Raw genomic sequence first — 26,575 nt, 5'->3', positions numbered from 1 at the left:
TTATATATTATATACACGCACACTCACTACATAGGTACAATCAGATACACACAAGCATGCACATGCACACATTATATATTTTAAAAATAAAAACTTCCCAACCTTTTTCACTACATTGAGCTTGTCTGGAGCATGGTCAAATAAAGTGTCAAATGCATCTCTTTCTGAAAAAGATTCAGAGATGTTAATACGCTGAGCAGCAGTTGTCCAAATGCAGAATAAATACTTACTGGGGCACATACTTGTCTGAGACAACACAGTCAGCAAAAGGTTTCAGTGTAGTACCATGTGTTTTGCATACTGCTCTCTTGTTGTAAGGTGCTAGTAACTTATTCTCTATTATTTACAAAAAGCATCATTTTCAAGTAGGATTTGTATTACATAACTCTGCTTCTCAAAGATGAACAAAGAACGGTATCTTTACGTATAAAACTTTAAACAGCCAGATACAGGGAGCTAAGTAACCAAATCATTTTGTGCAGAACAACAGGAGTTTACATCTGGAATCACTACATCTATAGAGGAGGATTTTCCCCATGGGCCACTGACTGCACTGTGGTGTGCTATATTATTAACCACCTCAAGCAAGCTTATGATTACATAGCTGCAATGTAATACTTCGTATAGATGTTTCTGGGCCATTCTGATACGCAATTTAAGACATTATCAGGAGGACAGGCAACCTAGGGTAGCATGACTGGAGCGCTACTGTAGTCACCTTCTGAAGAAAACAGAAAAAACTAAATATAAGAAGGCACCAGAGACTTTTCTGAGCAATTTTCACCCTGACTATCGTTTGAATGATAGCAAATGACTCCACAAAAAGCTACATTCATATTCCTCAATAACAAAATGCTGGAGTAGATCCAAAGGCATTTGTAGAAGGCAGACTTTCTACAGAGCAAGACTGCTCAGGGATGTCACTGGGAAACGACGTCGTGCACGAAGCCTTTCACATCAGCTCTAAGACAGCCATTGAAACAAGACAAGGAGCAAATGCTAAGTTCTTGGTGGGACTCCACCTAAACTCCTCAGATGAGTGTTTTCTGTTGGCCAGGCATTTGGCCAGTCTAAGTACTAGCAGTAAGACATACAAGGCACAGGAAATTGCATGGTATTTAGCCTGCTGAACAATGACTCAAAGTCATGAAGTGTAAGTAGGTAATGTATGCAAGATTGCCAACAAGTTCACCAGCTGGTTTATAAGACAAGACATCACTTCATATTATGCTGGGAACTTATGACCATTAATACTATTACAGTAATGTTCTGGAGGCTAAAACACAAAGCACCTTCAAATTACCACGTACTAGAAAGCAATGAAATGTGTTTTAAAGATGGTCAGACTGATTTTAATGCTTTTTTCCTTTTGTTAACTGCCACAACAGCCTGTGGTGCATATATTTATGTATTTTCCAGGGCAACTTGAAATCATCTGCTTCCTTGCAGCTGGATCAAAGTGCCCACCCACTGCAGAACTAATGTATACTTTGGCTGCCTCAAGAAAAAGATAATAATCAAATGAACTTACCATGCCTTCCTGATAATGCCCTATGAAAGAAAAAACAAAACAACAAAAAGAACAAAACACAGTTAGGTATAATTCACTTGCAGACACTGTGCTGCAAAAGAAAAGAGCATACATGGCCATCTTCAGCTTGGTGAAAACTGGAGTAGATCCATGGAATTAAGAAAACCTTCATCAAGTTACTCCAGCTGAGAATCTGGATTAGTCTGGAGTCCAGCAGTATAGCATCTCCTGGCTGCATTAAAGTCTCATGGCAGGACAGATCTCCGATTTTCTACTATTGAACCAAATCAACACACCTTGCCTGAGTGAAGAAGGCTTTTTCATATTGATTTTGTGAAAACTTTTCCCTTTGTTTTAAAGATGCTTTTACCACACCAACTACAATACAATTTCAGCCAAAACAATGCTTGGACTGGGTTATTAATGACTGCAGTATTTAGCTCCAGCTAATCCCTCATATAACTATTACATGTAAACTAATCCAAAGATTAATAAATCAATAGTCCAGCTTCTTTCCATTCTATTAGAAACCAGGATATTCTACTATTGTTTTCTGTTGGTTTGGAATAACTTTTCTGTTATAAACTGGTGAGATGACACATGCAAGGCTTGCTACTGTCATTTTACATCCCCAAAGTCCAAACATCTAAAATTAGTCCTATCACATTCCTTTTTGAAAGGATCTAGTTCTCTATCAAATAAATACCAACACAGAAGAACGAGGCATATCTTTCTTGTTTGTTTGAAGGACTTTTGAATAAAACAATAAGAAATATAATAAAGAAATAAATCAGTAGCAGATAAATACAGAGATTTGGTATATCTTCACTCTGTCTTCTCTTTTATCCTAGTCTCCTGCTTCTAGTTCCCCAGCTCTGTATTTCCTCACCCTTTTATAATTTTAGATGCATGTTTGCAGCTCTTGAAAAGGCTAAAACAGAGTCACTGGCTGATGCATCATCTTCCCTGGAACCCCAATACCAAAATCTAAATATCAGCAAATGTTTGAATTTCTGAAACGCATCTGTGTTCAATTACTGAACTGCTGGCAAAAGTGGTGTTGACATACTCAGTGTTACCAGTTATTTCCTCTTGGATTTGTCGAGACTGGAGGATTCCTTCGCGTTTCTGGAAAAAATAAAAAATGACATTTTTCTCAGTAAAGTTTAATGCTTAGGGTACAGAGTAAAAATTTGTGATCCACAAACATAATTAGATAAGAAACCTGCAAAATAAAAACTTTTTTAGCATGAACTCACAGTAATACACTCTTTCACCCTTGCAAGTATTTCAGAAAACTCCTTTGTACATTAACAAGAAACTTGAAACTCCACCTGTAGAAGGAAGAAGTATTTCTTTTCCTTTCTCCATTGTTCTTAATTCACTTTTCTTTTAAAGGCCTCAATTCAGCAAGACATTTGAAACACCCAAACATGTATGTATGTATTTTAGTAGAGGTATGGCTAGGTGAGTTGAATTAAACCTTGTATTTCAAGGAACAGCTTGGCAGATGGTGCCCATCCTTCTCTTTTGCAGAAATCTTGCCCCCAGGCTATCTGTTCTTTCTGTCCTGTTCATACACTCTCTTTTTTTGCCTCAGTTTTTCCCTCTTCTGACTTCTCTCCACACAGAGAGCTCTATTTGCTTGTGATGGAAAATCAAAATGGAGGATAATCCATTCACAGCCTGCTCCAGACCCTAGTCATCTGGGTGTTAATATACACATTGACCTCAATGTGCTTCAGATGCGAGAAGCCCTTTGCACATGGTGGTGAGTGGCCTGTGGCTAGAAGCTGTACACAAAATGGCAGAAGCCAACTCAAATGGTTGCTATTTGAGTCAGTTGGAAAATGAAGGAGTTTAAAAATTTGACATTGTTTCCAGTATGCTGATCATAGTCATCTGGTGGTGGTGTAAATACCGCACATATGTTTTGCCTCTCTTTGTGTTAATTCTGTTCACTGGAATTAGTAAAATTTTGCAGCACAGAAAGAAAAGTCAGGCAAATGCTGACGACTGCATGTAAAGTCTAGACGTTAGGCAATTATTTATGATTCTTCACTCCCTGTCATAAAAGGAAATGAGAAAAATAATTTTATGCTGGTCCTAGACTTGCCTTGTATGTGGAAAAGAGAAAAGGAGAATAACCTTTTGGAAAAGTCCTTTATGGCATGTGGACTGGGTCTGCTGTTCTTCCCTGCCCTAGAGAAGAGAGCTTATCCCTACCCAAGGCAGTCCCTGGTGTATCATGTGCTGAGGATTTGGCCAGGCTTGAGTCTATTACTTCTACACTGCGTAACTAAAACATATGAGGACCAAACTTACTTTCTGCAAGCAAGCCATACATAGCACACTCTGGGTCACTTCAGACTGGCACTTGGGAGTAACCTGAACTGTCCTTTTAGCTACAGGACAGTTTCAGGGGTTTTTTGTTATATTTTTTTAAAACTCTTTTACTAAATCTCTTGCACGCCATTAAAAATGCATTCAGGGAGGACATCTGAACGTTAAAAAGACAGAGTGGAGTCCACTGTGCTACATGCTGAAAGAGGGGGCACAGAAAGCTGCAGGGACATCTTCCGTCATATACCTCGAAAACCTGAAGAAAAACATCATTTAGGGCTATCTTCATTTCCAGCTTGTGCAGACAGCAACAGTGCAAGACTTGCACTTGAAGTAACAACCTAGTTCATCCTAGGTCAAGTTAGAATTCTACTCTGTTTAGCATTTTTGTTTATTTTTCCCTTTGCTGCAGGGTGAAAGGAAGCTTATTTTCTCCCAGTGATGACTCTAACATGCCAATGATACCTTCTGGAGCAAAAGCCCCGTTACTCTTGTCTGCTAGATGAGTTGAGCACCACAGCAATGGGAACTTTACTTCTCAGTGCCCAGTCCGGTGATATGGGAGAAGAAAAAGGCTTCTACCTGTACTCTACCCTCCCTCTGAAAATGTGCAAAAATAGCCTAAAACATTCTCCAGTACTAATATATAGTTCCCTTTTTGATACACTGCAATTAATATAAATAAGAATTCTGCACCTTAATCCTACTGTTGGGAAAAAAAAAATATGACATCAATCCCCAGTTTTGCACCTGGCATCTGATCACTAATATTAACGGAATTTCCACACTGCCCAAATGTAACACGCATCTGCTGGACACTTACTTGACCAGCACATGTCAAGACAGACTTTCCAATGCTCTTGATTTGTAAGAGACTGGTGAAAAAGTCTCAATGGCAACAATCAGAATGGACCTTCGAAACACTAGTCTAAGCACCTTCTCTGTGAAGGCTGCTTCCCATAAATCTTTCGTGCTTTAAAAACTCTCTACCTCAAAATTGACCGTAACACTGATGACACCTGTTGTGAAGTTTGTTTTGTACTAGACAGAGAATGACACAATATTTCTAAAAATTACAAAGAAGTGCTACTGAGGACTCAAAAGAGTGTCCAGCGATGTTCCTTAAAGACAACAGTGGCTATAACTGAAATAACGAATGATAAAAATGAACATCTACTATTGGAAAGTCACTGAGAAACAAAGCATGAATTAATATTCCCCCTTAAAGAGAAAAGCTGGGTGCACATTCCAGAGACCACAGAAGATGACTCGGACAGGCTTGGCATTTTCTTCCCTCACAGCTGCACAAGACTCCACTAAAAGCCATGGAAGAGCTTCCTAATCACTGATCATTTTAAATTGGTGACTACCCCTATAACAAAAAAATACATCTGAAATTTGGGTAATACACCTGGAAATGGAAAGGGCTGCCTCTTCATCTCCCTTGGTGTCAGCTATATGTCAGCAGTTTTATGTAACTGAGGGCCAATTGCTTAATTTCCCACCCAAAGTCCCTCTCTGAAAACCTTCCCACTGTTTGAAAGGGTTTTATCTATGTATTTTTGCTATCCATTTCATCTGGAGAATCATGTTTTATAACTGCCCCACCAAAACGAAATGCAGAACTATTCTGGAGCTTGAAAGAACAAATATATTTGTCAGGTTCCAAAGAAGACTTCTTGGGAACCTGGAGGCAATGCTGCTCGGAACCATTCGAGCCCTTCCCAGGCACCGGGACCAACGATCTCAAATTAAGTCTGTGATGTACACCTTCTTCGAATCTCATTAACTTCCTAGCTTGGCTTCACAGTAGTTTATGCACTCAGGAATTGCTGTTGCAGCGCTCAGAACATGCTGAAGCCATTCTGGCTGCTCTGCCCATGCAGCCTTATACTCTCTGACTTACATCTCTTGCACACAAATGATCTGTCATTTAACCATTTGTGGGTGATAAAAATAGTTTTTAAAAAGAGGCAAACTGATGGCAAGATCCAGTTCTCCACAAAAGCTCTCACTTGTTTCAGTAGAAAAGATCACATAAAGCCTCAGTTTTGTTAAAAGTTAGTCATTCTATTATTATGGAAGGAAAGGAAAATAATATAACAAAACAGCTACAAAAGGTCCAACTATCACATTTTTCCCCAAATCAGCTTATAACCCAGATTTCGTATTAGTCTCATTGCTAACAGCTTTGTACAGAACAGCCAAAGGAAACAAGTTTTCATAAGAACTGTGCTAATTACCTGTTGGGCATTAGCACATTTTTTGTTTCAGAAATATCTCTGTTTCTATTTCAATAAACTACGTGCAGCCAACAGGGTAACCCTCACATTTGATGTGTTTCTAACCTAACAAAATCATGAATGAATGAAGATAGTCTTCCTTAAAGACTTCAGAAAAGCCCTTTGCTCCTTTATTTCTCTCTCTTTACTATTCTCTTTATCAAACTGTACAGATTAGAATTTAAAACCACCTACCACATGGTCTGTTAAACTTCCCTAGGCATGACCTTACTTTACAGAATGTATGAGGGTTCAGAACGTGAGGCGTGCAAGTTTGAACATTAAATTAGGCTCTAGGATCTGCTGACTGTTGATTAGAACAAAGGGTACATGATGAATTATATAGAACCAATCCCACAGGAAAGACAGATTTAAAAAATAAAAACCCAACCCACCATAAAATAAAAATGAAAAAAATATCTCATTAAGAATACTGGCCCCCACCCTCTGTTAATAAGAATCAGCATAGCCTCGGAGTTCCACTGACTGACTTTCACCAAGGACTGCGTCTGGAGGATGAAATCTTCTACAACATTACTTGGATTTTATTCTGGTGCAACTGCTTTCTCTGCAATTCACTGGCGCCTGAGCTACAGCTGCGTAGCTAAGAGGCAGAGCAGTGAGCCAGATTCTCCCACTACTTATTGTTTTTAAATTGGTTTATCTGTACAGATTTCAGTGGATTTGCTGTTGAACTACATTAGCCTATTAAACGAGAGGACAATTACATCCATTGATTTCAACAGGAATTTTGTCTGGACATATGGAGTGACAGCAGAATGCAAGATCTGGTTCTCTATTTTAGGACTGTGTTCTTTTTCTGCTTTAGTTTCTCATCCTAAAGATGCTCTGACTGCTGCACTCCCGTTTCCTTAAGCTTCGAGATAAACCAGTGTCATTAATATATTTATAATAGCCAAAGGAAAGTTCTTGAAAGTTATGTTCCTCTGAACCCTTAGATAGGTAAGTGCAGATTTGCTGGGGCTCTCTTTCATCATCTGTAGAGAAGGCCATGAAGCAGAATCTGAGAGTCAATGAGTCATTATCAGACATCAGTGATATATCTATCAGAGACTCTCCTTCAGATTCCTCCACAAATGACAAAACTCGGTCTGATTCAAATGCTGGAAAAAGGAGATCTGCCCCACAGATTTTCAGTCACACAAAACTGAAGCAATAGCTCTTTGCACCAGATACTTCAGAGTAACACCAGTTAAAACACATAAATAAAGACAGTTAACAGTGTGAAAAGTAAAGGCAAAGTAAATTGGAGAGAAAGAAAAACAGATTAAAGGGGAAGAGACCAAATAAGATAGAGCAAGCACAAATCCAACTGAAAGAAAAACGATCAACAGAATCACATGAAGAGTTGGGATGGATGAGGCTCTAATAAGGAGACTGACTGACACAAAAGATTTAGTTGACGGGCTATTTTTTGCATGCTTATGAGAAAGCCAACACTGTAATCAGACTAAATTAGCATGCACAAGGCTGAAAAAGAATATTTAGTCACCTACCATGAATCTGAATGTAATAAACAGTGACAATTCATCATTCAGTGCCAAGAATGATTTGAATCTCTACACAAGCAAGAAGACCATCAAAAATGGGAAAAATAATAATTCTAGAGATCATACTGGGTGATAAACACATTCCAACAATAATAATGCTTCATATATTTTTAATGTCAGAGTCTGGCCACTTCACAATCAAAATAAGATATTCTGAGCCACAGCTCAATCTGGGAAAGCACTTCTGCCTCTTTCTGGTTGAAGCATTGTCAGCAGGGAAGATGCACGTGTGTTTCTTGTAAGCCAGAGAGAGGCATGCATGCCTGCCCAAACAGAAACTCTAGATGTATTTTTCAAGAAACCCCTCAGCCAATTTCACAACACTGCCGAGAGCTGTTTGACACCGCTCTTACCTGCACAACCACCACCTGAATGGACACATGATCTGGGAGTCTGATTGGTGCTCGGAAATACTGTGATAATGCAACCAGAAGATGAAGTATTGCTACGAGACTTTTAGCATGAACAGCTGAAATAGATATTAAAAGCACAAGTTACAAACTGCAAAGTAACTAGGGCACATATTTTGACGTTTTAGGAGGTAGGGATTACGAGACCTTTTTCCTCTCGCCACCTGGAGCCAGAAGGCACTTTTAAGGCCCCTTGCCTTTACTGGCCTCCTCCTGCCCAACAGGTCAGCAATGTTTGTCAGCACCAAAGCATTACTTTTTGCAACATGTCTGGATGCCGTGGGCTTATGTAGATGAAAATCTCAAGATAATCCAAAAGCCAGATTTCATATATAGCAGTGCTGTCTCTGCATTCTCCTTTCCTCTATTCCCTTTATTTCAGTAAGGATTTATGGACTATCAGAAAGATATTTTTGTACTCATAACATGCACTTATTCATTTTTAAGTGTCACAGTGTCTGCAGGATGATAAACGAGCCTATTTTGGCAGAAGCCTTCAGCAGTAACTTACTAAACTCAATGACTCAAACATTCCTCATGAAGTTGTTATAGTTCTTGTTATTGAACCTTTTTCACAACAGGTTTCATATGGGTAGTTAACACTAACATGACTTACAAGATATCAAAAGCCATACTGTAGGAAATCCCATATCAAATATCAAACCATTGGCATGAAAATGAATAATTTCCAATTATTGTTGCTTTTCTTATTCTTCTATTTTGTTTTAGCATTTAGAGTCTTCCCCAGAGTAAGTATTCCTAAATGACCTTTGATAGCTACAGTAATGGTTTTTGTACTTGAATTAACCAATAACTACTACCTTACTTCATTGGTAAAGCAGGATCAGATTCACTAAAATGTCCTTCACTATCTTCCAATGCAAGTCTCAGCTATGCCATGGAGATACCCATTCATATAAAATGTGGTATCTCTGTCAAATTTTGCAGGGGTGCCAGTGGTCACGGATGAGGTGCTTTAGCCAAGCACTAGAAAGATGTCTGTCTGCCTAGCACTGGTGTGTGCTACAGCTGGCTCCAGCTGCTGCTGTCTATCTCTACTTTAGCTCTAAAACACATGTAAAACATTAAATTAAAACTAGAAGTTAAATTGTCAGGCCGCTCCAAACACCCTGCCTCCAGCTGCTTAACAGAGAATGGAAAAAACCTGAGGAGATGCTGAAGAGAGATGGGGACAGAAAACCCAGTGCAACCACACCAAGGGGAAAGTCAGAGATGCCTAATGTTCACTCTTCCTCCCTTGAGCTATTTCTCTCCCTCTCACTAATTTATTGTGAATGGAACAGGATACAAACCAGCTCAGCTCAAGACAGGTAGAGGAGACAGGGAAACTGCTATATACTGGTCAAGGTATTCACCAGCGTGAAATGATTCTGGATACAAACTTAAAACAGATTAAGAGGTCTATTTTTCTAAAACTGATGATAACCTGCTTTCAGCAGCACATATACACTAAAATGTCTTGTGTTGGGCCACTAAGGGTATTTCTATTAGATATTACTATGTTCATTTTAATACAATAAAACAGGAAGAGTGGAGTCCTGATCTCGATGAGAATTTTGTATTCAAAATCAGTAGTTCAGCTTTAGGTTTAAATGATCAGAAATATTACTCATATTAATGCTGAAAATTTTACACAAAGAGTCCTAGGACCTGACTCTCCTTCTGTTGTATCTCCTACATTTATGCAGGTACTCAGCTGTTCAAACAAACCAATTTAGTAACAGCAAATTTAAGCTTGCATGGATATGAACTTAAGAGCAGAAATACCGTACTTTGACAGACTCTGAAAAGACAGTTTATTTAAGTTGGAGGTTGAACACCAGTAACGAGGGTAGAGCGTACCACATCTGGAAGTGCCCTGCAGAGCAGCTCCTACCATAAATACAGCCTTCCCTTATCGTCGGATATTTCAGAATTCCGGATAGTAGCTATAAACTCTGGGCTGTCAACAAATGAGAACTGCATAGAAAACACACAACTTACAGTCAACGTTCCATTTAATGCTTCTTGGGGGGAGTTTAAGGGTTTCATTGATCTTTTCAAGCACTGTCTGTAGCTTCTGTTTCTGAGCAATTTCAGACTGAGTAACTTCAGCAACATTCAGCTTCTCACTTTCAAGTTTCTCTGAAGTGATAATAGAAGAAAACCCAAGACAAACCATTGTCAACTCCACGAAGAACACAAAGACATTCCATGCACCCAGATGTACATTCAGGAGATATTAAGACTTCCTAGTTTTAAAATTATCTGGTTTTCCTTCCAGAACCACTTTCCCCCCACACTCCTAAAGATACAGTTCACATTTTTGCTTTATTTACCCAGTGCCAAGGGAAAGGCCAAGTATTAATGAAAGCCACATTACTGGCTAACAAATATTTGCTGCAGCTCCCTTTAGGGAACACCAGACTCGGAAGTAAGGCCCATTACTTCTGTTGGTACTGGATAAAGGGTATTCTGTATGCAAGCGTGTTGTACAGCAGGCCATCAAACCTAGGAAACAGATACTAACTTTAAGAAGATTTGTTTCACCAGTCTCAGCCTCATGGCTTCTCCCTCAGAGTCAGGAGATTTAAAAATTTTACTCAGCCCATTTGATGATAAAAGTTACGTGACACCATATTCATAGAGGTGGCAGATGCACCCAAAAAATGCAAACAAGTATTTCTGAAGGTATGAAAGCAACTAAAACCTTAAGCAATTTCTTTCTATGAAACTATAACAGAATTTCCAGAGGCAAAATTTGCAGTAGATTTTAAAATACTTTATGAATTGGTTTGTTAATAATTAGTACAGATTGCTAGGAGTATTACACACACGGCTTATGTTTACCATTAAAGCAAAGAACATCTAGCAGTAAAATTTCCCTGATAACAACACCAGAAACAAAATGCTTGGTCACCTATCAATTTAGTTCTATGAAAGAATATCTTATTAAGAGATAATGGAAAGTATCTCATTAAGAGATAATTAAGAGATACGGGTTTCTTGTGCCTCCACAGAAATCAGTCTGTGCACAGTCTCACAGCAAGACCAAAGTCTTTAGTTAGCAGAGACCTGATCCATAAGGAATTAAGAGTAATGGAAAAGATTTCACTGAAATCAATAAGTGCTGGATCAGTATACACACACGTAGAGTCAGGCCGTATCTGATATGCGTTTTTGGGGGGTTGGGTGAAGCCACTGGAGGTCTGCCCATGAGAATCGAATTGCTCAGTCTGGGGCATATCCAGTCCATCACAATATATTAAATAGCTTAACCATTCATAGAAGGGAATAGTCTGTGTAGTCTTTATTAGAAGTGCTCACATGATGTTTCAAGATTCATTTAAGATACTGAAAAGAAATTTACTGGAGACTTTATGAGCTGTAATAACTAAGAAAATGGCTTCCAAGCCAACAGTTAAAAAAGCACATGCCAGCTCTGCATTAGCAGTTGCTTTTCTCTATCTGTTTCTCAGCTGAAGCTCAGTTCGCAGTCCACCGGGTACCATTTACCTCAGGAACGTTAAAAGCCAGACATCAAATCAGAAAGAAATTCCAACTTTCCAGAGGAACTTCGCGATGTGAATAAACTACAGTATGGAACCAGCAGAGATTAAAAACATCCACCATTGTACTGAAAATACCCTTGCCTTCAAACTTACTTTCCACTTGTAACACGGTTAAGTTTGTACAGCACATATGCAGATAATAAATTTAATTGGAGTGTATACTGCTGCCAAGACAAGAACCCTCCCTCTCTAGCACCCCAGGTAGGCTTTATGCTGTTCTCATCAACTACACAGCACCACACATCGCACTGTAGCTATAAGGATTGTGCATACAGCCCATTGCTCAAGGGTTTCATAATACAATGCTATTTTTATATCACTTTGTGGCATAAATGTAAGATGATACCAAAGCTTCTAAGTAGGAACAAGTGATCTACTTACTGACAAAGTGCCCCAACAGCATGCACATATATTTTTTTCTTACCAAATAATTTCTGCAATACTTGTCCATCATACAGGTCTTCAGCCAAGTCTTTCACAATAATCCTCTCTCCTACCAACACATCATTAATCCAGTCAATTAATACCTATATGGGAAACACAAATTTGGCAGTATTATACACTATTCATTTGCAATTTAAAACACATGTCATTTTGTACAATGATGAAACTGTTTAGCAGAAAGAATACCAAAGCTGCAATGGCTCAAAATACAATCAGTCTGAAAGACCATCAGAAGAAAATAGGAAGGATTCTTTTAAGGTGGCTGTGTCAGCAAAAGGTATTGAAATCGGTTATGATGAAACTTTCTGCTCAAGTTCCAACCCCAAGAATCACAAAGACTATGAGGGAAGTCAGTATGATCTTAGATTGGGGGTGGGATGGGACTAAGAATCTGAACTCAGGATTTTAATCCAAATTCTTAAGTATTTCTGTGCCATATCTAGAAAAAGGTACTGCAACAAATGACCTGTCCATTTCACTGGGATGTACGCACCACGCGGTTTCATTTAATTAATATCTAAACAGTGCTTTGAAGTGCTCAAATGAAAGAAGCATGGATAGATTTAAAAATAGTTTCACTTTTCTGAAAGTGTTTACATGCTTTTCATTACCTTCATTAGTTCTTGTAATTTTGGGTCATTTCTTGAATTTGGATCAACCATTGTTCGGACTTCATTTTCCTCTGGAAGGTTTAAAAGAAAGATATTAGAAACTATTACAGGCATGACACTTTATTTTACATCAAGCTTTTACGTTGAGATGTAAAATTGTTGTGAATTACCTAGCATAGTGTCCTCAGGGTCTAGTTCGAATGGAATTGGACTGAGAGGTAAGTTAATGGCATTTATTCCTTCTTCCTGTAATTCAGATACTAGGAAATAAAAAAGAAGAGCTTGGTCAAATTTCAATTCAATTTTACTTACTATTTCACTCTTGCTAAAAGTAGCATTAATTGTCTTAATTTCTTTGTAAGAACATGACTCTATTAGCTAAGCCACTAGGTGTAATTACAGCAATAAAACATAGCTAACAAAAATGGGAGGCCCAGCCAACAAACCTTTACTTGTATGAGTAGATTTTGCATGGATAATGGGACGGGAATCAATGCAATTTCCTCAGCCCTTTTCCAGGATAAGGCCCACTGTCCTCAAATTTTAAAAGGTTCCCTTGCATTTTAATAGTTTTGACATTTTAACACTAATGAATCATTTTAGCTGAGGGAAATGATTACTGCTCTCAGCAATGTCACCCTTGCTCTGGAGATGCTGCAAGTTTAGATACTTCAGAAGAGCTGGGTCTCGCTATATATCCACCACACAGGAGCTGCCAGACTGACAGGCCCTTTAGGACCGAAGGTGCAGGCGCAGCACACAGCTACCTCCGCTGTTCAGGTCACAGACCAACTACAGCAGACTGTGGGATGCTTCTGGCCTGTGTTCTTGGGCTTTCTTTAGCGGAAACCATGGCAGCAGGACACAGGTGTAAGATGATGAACCCACGAAAGTACTGCCTTTGTGCAGAGTTCAGACACGGGTTGGGAAAGAATCTGGACACAGGAATGAGGAAGTAATCCACGATCCCACAGTTTGGAGATGCCCACCGTCGTCAGGAAATATGGATGAGTTCTTGCTCAGCCAAAGTCCCCTAACACTGCAAAAATCAATGTTCTTATAATACATGGTCTGAGAACACAGGAGCAGAGAGATCCAGAGAAGTGTGAAGGCAGCCCTGCCACTAGTTCTGTGCCGTACAGGTTCTGTACCCGGTACAGTTCAGAGCAACTTCATTCATTCCTCCAGGTGACCCAAACCGTAATAGGCTGCAAAGACAAAACGCTTCCTTCACTGCCCAAACATGCTTCCGTAACAGAAGAGAATAAATACAAACAACCCAGTACGCTAATTCCACCACTACGGAGGAACACAACGCACTGTGCAGGGAGAGGACCCACTCTGGTGATCAAGTTTGTACCTCATAAGTCGCTGTCTTATGAATGACAAGTAAGTAATGTTGTTTTGACCACTTGTTTTCCAGTGTACAGACCTTTAATAGAACTGGTTACAACAACAATACAACTGCTCCAGTCAGAGTTTAAACCTAAAAAACTTCATTCAACCATTCTGCATGCATCCTAAAGATTCCGGTAACTGTATACACCTTCTGACATGAACTAAAATATATGATTTATATGCAGATGCAGATTTACCATTTAACATTTCAGATATACTACCTGAAGCTTTCCTCAGTTTAATTTGAAAACTACAGAAACAATTTAGGTTCAGAGAAAACAGAAAAGTATAAAGGGACCTTGTGCTTTGTTCCTGTCCCCGTGGCTGCCTTGTAAGTTAGCTTTTGGAAAACAGTTTTACCTTGCTGCCTTAACTTCCCGTGTGTAGTAAGTACAGCTAAGTTCCACATGAACACTGAGATAATTAGTCAGTTGGTGTGATAACAGTACTTAAGACTTTCCAAGTATTTTCTGTGCTTTGTGAAATGTTTTGTGCTCTGCCAGATGAAATGCCTGTGCACATTTCTAGAGTGCGTGTAGCTGTATTCAGGCATCTATGTGAGATTCATAGCAATAAGGCTGGTAGAATGCTTATTACTTTTATTTGTACAGAAATAACTATGAAAAATCCTTGCCTTCAATACTGAAACACTAACTTCACCCCACACATTCACCCTGCTTATGTATCTGTAAAATACAAACACTGAGGAGCTCTAAAAAGTTGTAAAATAATGTTGACAATAATAGTTCCCTCGATTGTTGTATATCCTCTGAAACTGATGGCTGAGAGCAATGGACCAAATTAATCCCTCATGTAAGTCCACTGAGTTCTGAGGAGTTATGGAAAGGATGAATTTGGTCTAGCATGTACAATCTCAGGAACTGTTTACACTTAACGGCAATTTTTGAACTGCTAGCACTCCTTAGAGAAAATCATTGCTGGTTTTATTAACCTCTTTGATTTTTATTTTTTTTTAATTTTGGTTCAAAATGGTTATGGGCATAAAAATGTCAGTGGATAGAAGACTTCCATGTGGAGGTCTTTCTGTTCTGAAATGTTCAGTGCATGGACGACTTCCACACAAAGGTTCCTAGGCAGCAAACATTTTTTTCACATCAATCCCAAGAGGGAGCATAGTAAATAAAATCTGTTCAAGCCAACTGCCTCCACTGATCTCTCCCATCCCAAAGGGCTGGATGCTCTGCTCGAGCGAGACACACTGAAGGAAGCACCCAGCTTATTTTCCTAGTGAAGGACAGGGGGGAAAGATTTTGGCTCCTCTCTCCAGAGAGCAACCCACTGGCAGAGCTCACTGACACTTCTCCAGGGAGACTGGGTGGGCCTTTCAAGGCTGAATGTTTTAAGGCATTCTTTACAAGGCCCACTGAACCTCCCCATAGTTGTCCTCCACTGTGCACAACTATTAAATTCTACTTTTAATAACATAACTTTCATCATACTATCAGAGTTTCTGAAAATAAAGCAAACAAAATAACACCCTATCTTTGCATGGAAAGGGAACATAAAATACAAATAAAATAATAATAAATACACAAGAAAAACTAATACACTGTTCCAGAATGCCCTGCAAGTGTTGTATTTATTGTACAGCCCGGCCTAAGTGCTGCTTTGCTGTACACAGGTATACACCAGCGGTGCTTTTGTTCCCCCAGGCAGGTCACTCGAACCGCCAGTATTTCTCACGCCTGCCCAAGCCACACGCAGAACGTACCCAGCACACCTCCGGATGACCCAAGATCCCAGATGGATCCAGTTTGCCAGAGGACAGCTCCTCCTCAGCCACTGCATCCTGCAGTGCACAACCCATGCCCAAGGTTTGTATTAGGCCTGTAATAAAGACTCCTCCTGCCCTCCTGTCCCCTACAAACAGAAAACATGATGGAGAAACCCCGAGCCTGATAGCATCTTTTTCATTTCTTTCCCAATACTGAAAAGATTTAGCGACAGATTATTAAGACTACTAAAAGGAGCAGGTAAGAACACATGAATTATATCAAGCTGTACATAAAGGGAGAGAAAAGGTATTATGTAGTATAGCCTCACTTTCTAAAAATTTCTATCAAAAACGTTCCATGACAAACCACTATTATACTCAGGTGTTTATAGAGGAACCACAAAAATGTGATTGAGGTTAAGAGTTTGCATACCACAGTTTCAGCAGAGGAATCCATTTTTCAGCTGCTTTTCATTAATTTGTTATAATTAATTTTCATGAAAATCACTTCAGCAATTAAGTATTTCAATAAAAACAAAGCACACAGGTTTGAGACAATTTCTGCAGCAGCTGAAATTAAAATAAAATCATCTAATTTCTTGAAATACTCTGAGGAATGATTTGGAGCATCGGTAAGATCCCCACTCCGAGTCTGACAGTGAGCAGACCCAGGAGGGGAAGAGGGGACATAGCTGCAGCAGGTCATTTATACCAGACCAGTTGCCCGGAGGCAGAGCAGTGCACGGGGACCCACGGCAGCTCCTCTGCAGGGCAGTATCCACTGAGTCGTCTGCGTGACATCAGGCACGCCTGGCCACCGGACAGCCCCACCGTTAGACTGAAGAACACCTTCCTGTTCTCACCCTCTGCTGCAGCCCAGATACAGCCCGGTGTGTTGGCTACCGTGGGGCTTGTTTTCATCGTGCTTACGTTGGCATGATTAGGGACTTTATCCTTTTGGGCATGAGAGGAAAATCCAGTCTTTCATGGTTTTTTTACAGTCACCAGGCTGAGTGGAACTGGGGGTTGAATGTACTTTTAAAGGAAGACCCTTAAAAGCAACAGTTACACGTGGGCCAGACAAATCTCGACGTGAAAGTTCGTTTTAACTCTGGATAAGAAATGGACACTTCTGCTCAGACTTCTGATTCAGCTCCACATGTCAAATTTGTTATGATGTCATCAAGTGCAACTCCGCTGCTATCAGCTGTCAACAGACTTCCTCCTATCATGCCAGCACCAAATTTGGCCCCAGAGCTGGGGAGCCCACAAGCTTGTATCAACAGCAACTACAGCAGCTATTTTAAGCTGGATAGAGTTCTTACTGGTTTAGATGCTCTAGGATTACAAGGTCATAAACCTATGCTATCAAATCCATGCGGGTGCTCCGAGCCAGGCTTTGCCCTTTGATGCACGCATCCAACTGCCATTGAAACTGCTGGACGCCGAGCACATCTGACCTAAATGATTCTATGATTCTATGAAAGTGGAGTACTGCCCATACGGTTTAAATTGGCTTAATTCCTCTAGTACATGCAGCCTGTTGCTCCACATTGTATTTATTAGACAGTTTCATTTGGGTTTTTTACTTGTTTATTTTGTGTGCTGAAGGCTTTTTGCTCCCCTGTTTAGTATTCAGGGCTTAATGTTATTCTGATTTGAATAAAACGCATCCTATTATTTAACTGAGCTCAGAAATGCCACATCACCCAATGCACTCTCTGTGGTTTAGACGTATTTTAGCATATCTATCCAATGAATCATAAAATAAATACAGCAAGATGTAGTGTTAAATGGTCGCTCCTCTGAGTGCTACAGCCATGTCTTTCCATATAATTGATTCCGTACTTACAAAACTAAAATTACTCAAGTGCTACAACACTAACAGACAGATTCTGAAAGTCTGTGACTAACTAGAACTGAACCCTAATGCTGGAGGAGCGCAGTGACACAACATTTCTAACCTCAATCTTCCAAAACTAGGAGATTTAAATACATGCATACACACCTACAGAAATATACACACACACTTCTGCAGTTCTTTAACTGCCTTTCTTTCTTTAATGTAAGGGTTTTCCATCCAAGGTCTTCTCTGCCATTTTTAAGCTTGCAAAGACTTTGTTTTGGGTTGGGGGGGGTTTCTTTGTGGAAGCTGAGTCACACGGTCACACGACTCCAGGAGTTTAAGCTTTCTATAAAAAGTCAAAGGACAAACTACGTGATATTGTAAACCGCTCCGGTAGACAGCAGCTCCACATGCCATGTCTCCACCTTACGCTACACTTTCCTGGAACAAGCACAGCTTGGAAGGCTGGCTACAGACACCATATTGCCAGAGCAACCCTGGGTATTTGGATGCACACCCATATTCAAACAAGCTTGCTTATACTACAGATGTTTACGTATGTAGCCATAAGTTACAGCCAGTCAGAAAAATGCTGATTTTCAATAAGAAATGTCTTTACTGATCTTGTGTAAGGCAGAACTATTCACTCGATTATAGCTGAGACAAATTCAGATGAATCGGGTTTGGTTTCATATTCTCTTTACTGGGTGGGTGCAAATTTCTGATAAATGCTCATGATCTTGATGTCTTGCTTTTGTACCAGTTGTGCCCAAGAGCAGCTTTACTGCCACTGACTTGACAGTCTGCAATGCAGACTGGAGTGTAAACGACTGTATCCACACGGATTTCACTGGAGTTATGCTGATTTACACAAGTTCACTGGCTCAGTGTGATTCCTATTCCTCCTCACATACTCCAGTTGTATACCCTGATACAACTCCAGTGGAGTAATTCTGAATTTGTACTGGCAAACGTGAAGAGAGAACCAAATAACCTAACTTGGTCAGAGAATGAGAGAAAAAACAGCAAAACCATTTTCAAAAAGTCCTAGTTTAAGCTTTTACAGAATGACACTATTTAGTCAAGCAAACTTATGCAACTGCTTTCTGGGTCATCCATCCAAAATGTTATTTTCTGAGGCTTGTGTGTGTGCATCTTGTAAGTCCACAAAGGGAAAAGAAAATATTAATCTAAAATGGTACTGCCTAATTTTCTTAAATATATAATTCATCCAATATGGATTCTGGCAGCTCAGCTTTAACTCCGAAACAAAAGAAATCCACACAAAAGACAATAAATCTGCATTACACATGGTACTAAAATGATCCAATGGATTTATAGATGTTTACAAGTTTGCAGAGTGTGACACAGCGTCCACCAGAAATTTGATATTCACAGCACAAAACATCATAAACATATGTCTGCAACTACAAAGGGGCCTTTTTATGTGGGGATCATTGTTAAAATTGTCTTCAGAACATAAACCTTAAGTTGTAAATGCTACTCCCCATTTATTCTCCAAGACATAACAAATGAGGAAAGAAAAGCAGAGATATGTTTGTAATTGAAAATGTTTCTCAGGAAATGATCTGTACAGGAACATCATTCTCATTCCATTAACTGCTGACTCCAAGCCAACCATTTGTAAAAGTAAATAAATATGCAAACTGGCTGACAACAATGTGCCTGCCTTTAATGTTACTGCATTAGTACCCACTCTCCAAAAAAGAATCTATTTTCTTTTCTCATTTCTCCATTAAACCAAACATGGCATACACACAAAAAGAACGGGAGAAATGGTGTTCACAAAAATGAATGGGAGAAATGCTATAATTTAATTCTCATGTATGCAACACAAATTAATCACGTATTGCCTTGAACTTTCTTTAAAGCCCAAAGCTACTCTAAAGTACCTCATTGCTGTTCCTTTCTTTTTTGCAATTAGCAGGGAAAAATAACCCTCCATAGACTGACAGATCTCTGGTCTGAGTAGGTAAAAAACAATAACAAAACAGGGAGCAAACAGTCCTTTTAAAGAGTACTTGTGATTTTCTTCACCATGTCACAAGTAACTTCATCAAGCCTTACATCTTTCACATTTCATTTGGGATGAAGGTTCTTTCTCTGAATTTTCCTGTAGTTTCTAAGAGGTATTAAGTGGTGCAGCACCAACCTAACACAGATGCCAGTCATTCCAGTCATTCCTTCAACTATCCTCTCAACACATCTTTTAAAATACATAAGCAGTATCTGCAGATGTTTTGGAAAGCCTGTCACCCTATAGGGGTGAACTGAAAAAAATCCAAGAGACGGTGTTGGGAACAAATACCAACAGGAGTTCAAATGACAGGTTTTTTTTCCCCCCAGTGAAGAACGAACCATGTGTATGGGAAAGGCCGTGACCATTTTGAGTCCTTATCAAAACGTGCTGCACTGAATCTGATCTCAGCCTGAAAACTCTTTGAACAGCCACAGATACGTTGGTAGGCTTTTTGTGCAAAAGGTACCTACAGGTTGTTAGCTGGTCTGCATATGGCATCTCTAAATGCAAAATATTTTATCGAAACAAATCCTTTGACAGCTAAGATCTCATATTGATTGAGATGTTCACTGAGAGATCGCAGCACTGATTTATTGAGAGTACTCAGGACTGCATGGAGTGCTTGGGGGTATATGGAGACAGAAAGGAGAGCATTTGTATCCCCCTCACCAATATTTCGGTATTTCTTGAGCTATACCAAATCTGCAGTAGCAACATCCAGAAGAGAGCCAGACAGACCTCTTGGCATAGTCCTAACCCGAAGCAAGTGGAGGCAATTGTTAATCCTATATGTTCACCAGCTTGCTGCAACCATTTTTTCCAAATATTGTGGAGTGGAGAAGCCGATTTTATAGGACTGACTTGCCTTGTTCTCTGAATCACCAACCAGCTAATAGTAGTCATTCCAACATCAACAAGAGGCGCTCATGCAGAAAAGACAAAACCAAAGATCTGTTCCAAGAAGTCTTTCCCAGCTCAACAAGTTCTAGCTATTCCTAAGAGGAAACCCAAAAATAGTTCTTAGGAATGTGAGGGCACACTAGTAGCAAGCTGAGGATTTCCTGGATTTCTTGCTCTTTTCTTTCTGTGTATATAAGCCTTGTTTTTGAAGGAGAAAAAATTAAGTGTCAGACCCACTGTATCTCAGTAATCTAGATGACTAGTTCTTAGAACTAGTAATTAGAAAAATGACTCCGTTTACTGGAAAGTTAAAGTTCTTTTTCAGGGACTGCAAATTGGTTTATGCATCACACATGGCCACTATTTTCAAACTGTAGTTCCTAGAGCTACTTATGTTTCAATATAAGCATCTGGTCACCTTCAAGGAATGACTTTGTGACAAAGGGTCAAAAGATCTGTAGTAAGTGGCCAAGTATTCCCACATCCCAGAAGGGAAAACCAAAACCACCTTAATATCTTCTGAGAGTTCCTCATGCTTCAAGATCTTTCTTTGGTATCAAAGTCAACCAAGATGGAAGTTTGAGGGTGACACCAAGGCTGAGACAAGTAGCAAACATAAGGAAGATAGGACAAGAGTGACCTGAAGAGATTAAAATAATAATGGATACAAATATGCAGCTGTATTACTTATTTGCATAACTGGTAGCTTGCAGTCCATGCTTTGCTACGTTCTGCATCAATCTTGAGCATCTAACCACGGTTCTGAGATTCAGTACAACAAATGAGAATTGACTTGCAACATCTAATTCTTTTGTTTTACTCCATTTTAAAGATTTTACATTTCTTGCTATGTTTAATGTTTGTGCCTAGGACACAGATGGTTTCTAAAAGCCTCTGCATCATGTCCTAGGGAATCAAAGTTTCTTGTCAAGGACAGAATCAGGATCTAATTTGGGAACTGGGATCTAAAGACAGGCCTTCAACATGGAAAAACTGGGCTGTGGTTTTGGCTAGATCAACAGAAACCCCGCTACACTCTTAAAGAAAATGGGTGTATTTGGTGAAGGGCAGGAAAATAAAACCTTAAAATGGCAGAAATAACATAGTCTAGCATACTGAAGAGTAAACTACCCTTTGGGGTTCTCTTGACCAATGTGTTTGATAGCAGAAAAACTTCAGACTTGGACTGCTACAGAAAGGACTACAGAAAAGGTAAACTTCTGTCCTCATCCTTATTTCCTATGAGTTTGCATCACCAAGATGCACATCTGTTGTGTGGAAGCCCTCCTGTTCTTAGTCATACAGTGTGAAGGGTCAAGGGACAGAGAGGAATATATTAGGGCTGTGGCATCCCTGACTAGAGGGAGGACTTGGGTCAGCTGGCATAAATCACAGCGTGGTGTGATCAATAGTATGGCTGTGGTAACAGCTAAAACATATTTACACAGAAGTGTAAGATGATGATGCAAGACAGGACAGGACTTTGGTAGTACAAACTGGAAACTATGTTTGGCTTTGGAAAGCAGAGTTAGCTCTCAATTTGCACAGGAAATAAAAGCACACTTTCCATTCTAGGTCCTCAAATTCCCTAATCAGAATTAGTTCATTTAACACCCCACCAACAAAAGAAAATAGCATTATCCCCACTCTGCAGGACAGAAAGTGACACAATTCTAGACTAAGGGATATATTTACATGTTCCTTTTCTGGAGACACAAATTTGACTTGTAAAATGGAAGCTAGGCACTTGGAAATACAGCCTTAAAAACCTGTCTATAATGTTACACTTAGGCTGATGTAGAATGGTCAGGAATACTTGTGTCTCGTTTCCCAAACCTGTGTAATAGCAAAGAGAACACCCTTCTTTTCATATAACCAGTAGTAAGGACTTTCATCCAGTCCCGTGCTTTGCCTTTCACAGGCAATGCCTGGTACCCTCCCGTGCATTCCTGATCTTCCTCATTTCCTGATAAAACTCAAGCAGCTGCTCCAACTCACAAATACCCTGTCTCCAAAAAATTACCTTACTGAACTGTTCATCTGATTACGGTGTTCACATGTTTCTGATCAGGAAACGAGTTGCAAGCAATGTCAGCACCAGCGCTGTAAGTGTAAACCCTCGGCTCCGAGCTGCACACGCACTGCAGCCGTCGGAACCGAGCGGTCGCAAACGAGCTGTAGGTTCGGAGCAGCACTTGCTACCACCTGTCAAGTGCTGCCAGACAAGGGAAACTCCTCTGTGTAAACTCCTACCCCTTCAATGCATTTCCCGGGTTGCTGTCATTACCGATGTATCATTTTCAGCATGCAAAACAGTCATACCAATAGTAGCTGTGGCTGTATGTCCTGCTCCAGAGGTGAACACACCAAAAATTGTTCAATCATCCAAGTAAATAACCTTAAATGAGTTTTACTTCCCCAGAAATAACCTTCAGCATTCCGTTGTTGATATCATAAATAAGTTTGTTAATATTCCTATAAGAAAGTGTTTAGTGCTACAAAATTTTCATTTTAATAATCATAAACGTTAAAACTTACCTATTGCACGACACATAACCCATTTGAAAATTGCTTTCTTAAGCTTGCTTTTCACTACAAATGGCAACTTTCCCTGAGTGGAAATTCAGCTGATAAAAATCACTATTTTTACACTGGATCCAGCATTACTTAAGGACTGAATCTGTACCAAACTGAAGTTAACAGAAACACATACTCTTACAAAATACCACTAGAATGAAACAGCTAATTCTATATCACTCACATTGCAGAAATATTTTCACAGATAGCATTCAAAATTCACAAACTACTCTATTTTCTTCCTCTTTTACCCAGGAAAAATGAAGCCTGACAAGGGCAAGGAGAAAATAAACTCCTATACTTATCTTAAAAATATTACAAAACAAAAATTACTGCCATTGCAAAAACACAAGGTCATAAAACAACACTCCTAAAGTATCACAGAAATGAAGATGAAAAATATCTGAGTCAGTCTAGTCTCCTACCTTTAGGGCAAAATGCTCCACAGCCCATCGTAGGGTCGCTGGGTCACCCTCATAGTGCATCACAGGGAGAACTGCAGTCCTGAAGGTGTTTGCAGCCCCTAGCTCTGCAGGCCCCTTTGCTGCTGTTCTTCAGAGAAGCTGTATTAGCTTTAGAGCCTGTTTTCCAACAGAATGGTCCAAGCACATCACAACTCTCAGCTCAGAGCATCGCTTCAGAACAAGTGACTGACTGCCTATATAATTTAATATGATGCCACATGAGACTCATAGACCATCTGCAAAAGAAACTAAATCTGCTTTTCGCAGCTTGGTAAGTTGCATTGTGAATGCTAGGATGCAGTTTAGACTGTGTGCTTTTGTTATCAGTCCTATAACTGAACAAAATACTCAAACAGCAAGTGTAAAAGCACATCTTTTTTACCAACTGCAGTCTGTTTCTGCTGTAGGTAACTTGTACATTTTTCCCTTAAAATTAAATAAAGCCACAATTCCCCTCAAAGCATAGGTCTAGGCACCGACAGGGCAATATTGGATTTTTTTTTTTTTTTTTTTTTTTTTTTTGGTGTGTGTGTGAAACAAAGGCTGGTCAACCAAAGCTACAGAATCCTTGAATCCTGTTGCCAGAATTGAGATGCACATGTGATATTACCAAGTTCAGGCTCTGATCACAGTATTCTTTTCTCTATAAATACTTCCCTATTGAAATAATTAGTAAAACGCATGTGGAATGAGGATTAACCTCTAAAACAAGCAAAGCATATAAAAAACTAAAAAACTGAGGAAAAGAAAGGTATGAGCCATCAAAAAAATAATAAACTACTGGTAAGAAATGAAGAAGAAAGTTTTATGGGCTACGCATCCTTCCAAAGAGAGACAGTGATGAAAAGATAATCTAAAGCAATTACTTGGGCTAAAAATCAAATTGCTATGAAATTTTCTACAGACTAAAACTTTTCAGAAGCTGTAAAATGTTTAAGTGTCTGTTTCAACTTGGAGCAGGATGAGGGAAGTGACACATCCCTGGCTCATTTCTGAATTGTGGAAAGTGGTTACCTTTCTAGTTTCCAACTGAGCTGCATTTTGAAATATCAGTGCCAAAAGGCAAGTACGGAGAACGGAGAGGTATTTATTGTTTAGGGTTACTCAGCTGTGCTACACAACGTTCCTCTCCCAGGTTTCATATCAGATGTGATTCCCTGCAGGAAGAGACAGAGCTCTCACCACTATTCTGAAACCACATTCTTCGCCAGTTCTAAGGAGTGTCTGATACACATCGGTCTGCAGCTACTGGGTCACTCCTGAAGGCAGCTCTCCCCTGCCAACAGCCCTATTTCATGCTGTACTCACAAGTAGTAATGGGGCTCCCCATTCCGACTCCTGGAGTCCCATTGCTTTCTGGCACCAGGAGACGGGACTGCTGAACCGCTGAATAACAGCATTCAATTGCAGGACAATACTAAACTGGGAGTTTGTTACCAAGCTTCCTTTTCTTCATTTCTGAATAGAACCATAAGTGTCCCAGATACTTTATTATGTCAATCCCATTTGGGAGGTAAGTACAGCTAAAGGAAAACCACGCTCCACTTGAAACATCACGGAAGACGCTGAACATGATTATACATTCAGAAATTTTCATAGAGTCTGAAGCCACAGCAATGTGCATCATCAATTCAACCTATTTGATAAGCAGTTTTTTATACCTATTTATAAAGTGGCACTTTTTTTGCATGCACAAAACCAGCTATTTTACAAAAACGGTAAATTCAAGTTTTTCTATTTTAAGATGAATTTTCGTACCTACAGTAGTAGCCAAAAGATCTTGTCCAGGTAAACTGTTCTAACAGGTGTAGTTCCAGTAGAGTAAGAAAGCCGCAAATTAGCTGAAGCAGCGCTGCTTTCTCGGCATGGTGAGAAGCTGACAATAGCAGGTCTGAAGTGCATAGCTTGGGGACCAAGTAGAGGAATTTCTAATCATACTCTCTGTAATCCGTTTTCACTTGCCACAAAAATAAATTCAAGCGGGACTTAATTTCTAGTTCCTGTAATCTAACAACAACAAAACCATCATTGAAAAAGCCTGTGCACTTCCCCCTTCCCTTAGCAGAGATCACTGCAGGGAAAAAAGCAGCAGATTAGTAAGATGCTTTGGGCCTAGTTTCCCAAACTGTTCCTAAGGGTTCACTTTCAACCCCGCAATTTTCAGCTTTGTAAAAACAGAAGTATAGCCAGGGAAGACTAAAGTCTTTTTCAAGCGGTTTTGGCCATCAATACAGGAAACAATTCAAAGGCAACATGACACTGATAGCTTAATTTGTGAAAATGGATAAATACCGTATCTGCCACATAGCACATTAACCCATGTAACAAATAAATACAGAAATAGCACTGCAATACTTGGTTAAAAGGTTTTGGTTCACAGAGGAGGAAATTTAATTAAAGCATGTAATGTCAATTACTGTCATTTGTAATTTTATTTTGCTTCCCTAGAAACAATACAGATGCAGGATTCTAAAGTTACCTGCATGTTTGATGCAAATGGGATAAAATTATCTAGGTTCTGAGAAAATCCAGATAGTAGTAGGAAAAAAAAAATGCATTTTTACCTAACCTCAGTCATGGATCTTCTTCAAAGTGTTGATTACATGAGGACTGACATGGCTCCGATCTAAACATATAAGCCAACAACCCAGACCTGAAACAAGACTTTTATGTTTAAAAAATTGTGTTAAGTCATCAGAAAGGTTGGGAAGGGACCAACAGCCTAATTCTCAGCTACTGCAAATGGGCACAGCCTTACTAAAGCCAACAGAAGAGCACTGATTGGTATCAGAAGATAATTTGGCTTACTCTTTATACTGATTGATTTCAACTGGAAAATTACAGGGCTGG

The 26,575-nt window shown here is 39.5% G+C and overlaps 1 protein-coding gene across 3 annotated transcripts in view; it reads right to left on the bottom strand.

The window, feature by feature from the left end:
• Positions 1-26,575, bottom strand: part of PARVA (parvin alpha) — a 68,113-nt gene that overhangs the window by 11,674 nt on the left and 29,864 nt on the right. For 2 of the 3 annotated variants that reach the window (XR_012634523.1, XM_074918047.1), the window contains exons 2-9: positions 12,935-13,024; positions 12,765-12,835; positions 12,134-12,236; positions 10,142-10,282; positions 8,081-8,196; positions 2,601-2,659; positions 1,532-1,551; positions 103-164 (exon numbers count right to left, since the gene is read on the bottom strand). Coding sequence is in view for 2 of the 3 variants with exons in the window: in XM_074918047.1 (XP_074774148.1) it covers positions 103-164; positions 1,532-1,551; positions 2,601-2,659; positions 8,081-8,196; positions 10,142-10,282; positions 12,134-12,236; positions 12,765-12,835; positions 12,935-13,024 (662 nt within the window). In the remaining variant the exon portion in view is untranslated. Of the gene's footprint in view, positions 1-102; positions 165-1,531; positions 1,552-2,600; positions 2,660-8,080; positions 8,197-10,141; positions 10,283-12,133; positions 12,237-12,764; positions 12,836-12,934; positions 13,025-23,686; positions 23,911-26,575 lie in introns of those variants that run through there. The other variant, XM_074918048.1, reaches the window with a different exon arrangement.

Source organism: Athene noctua, chromosome 14 (assembly GCF_965140245.1).
Source record: "Athene noctua chromosome 14, bAthNoc1.hap1.1, whole genome shotgun sequence".
In the NCBI taxonomy this organism is placed as follows: Eukaryota; Metazoa; Chordata; class Aves; order Strigiformes; family Strigidae; genus Athene; species Athene noctua.
The sequence above is the reverse complement of the archived record's forward strand: the minus strand, read 5'-3'. Positions and strand labels throughout refer to the sequence as shown.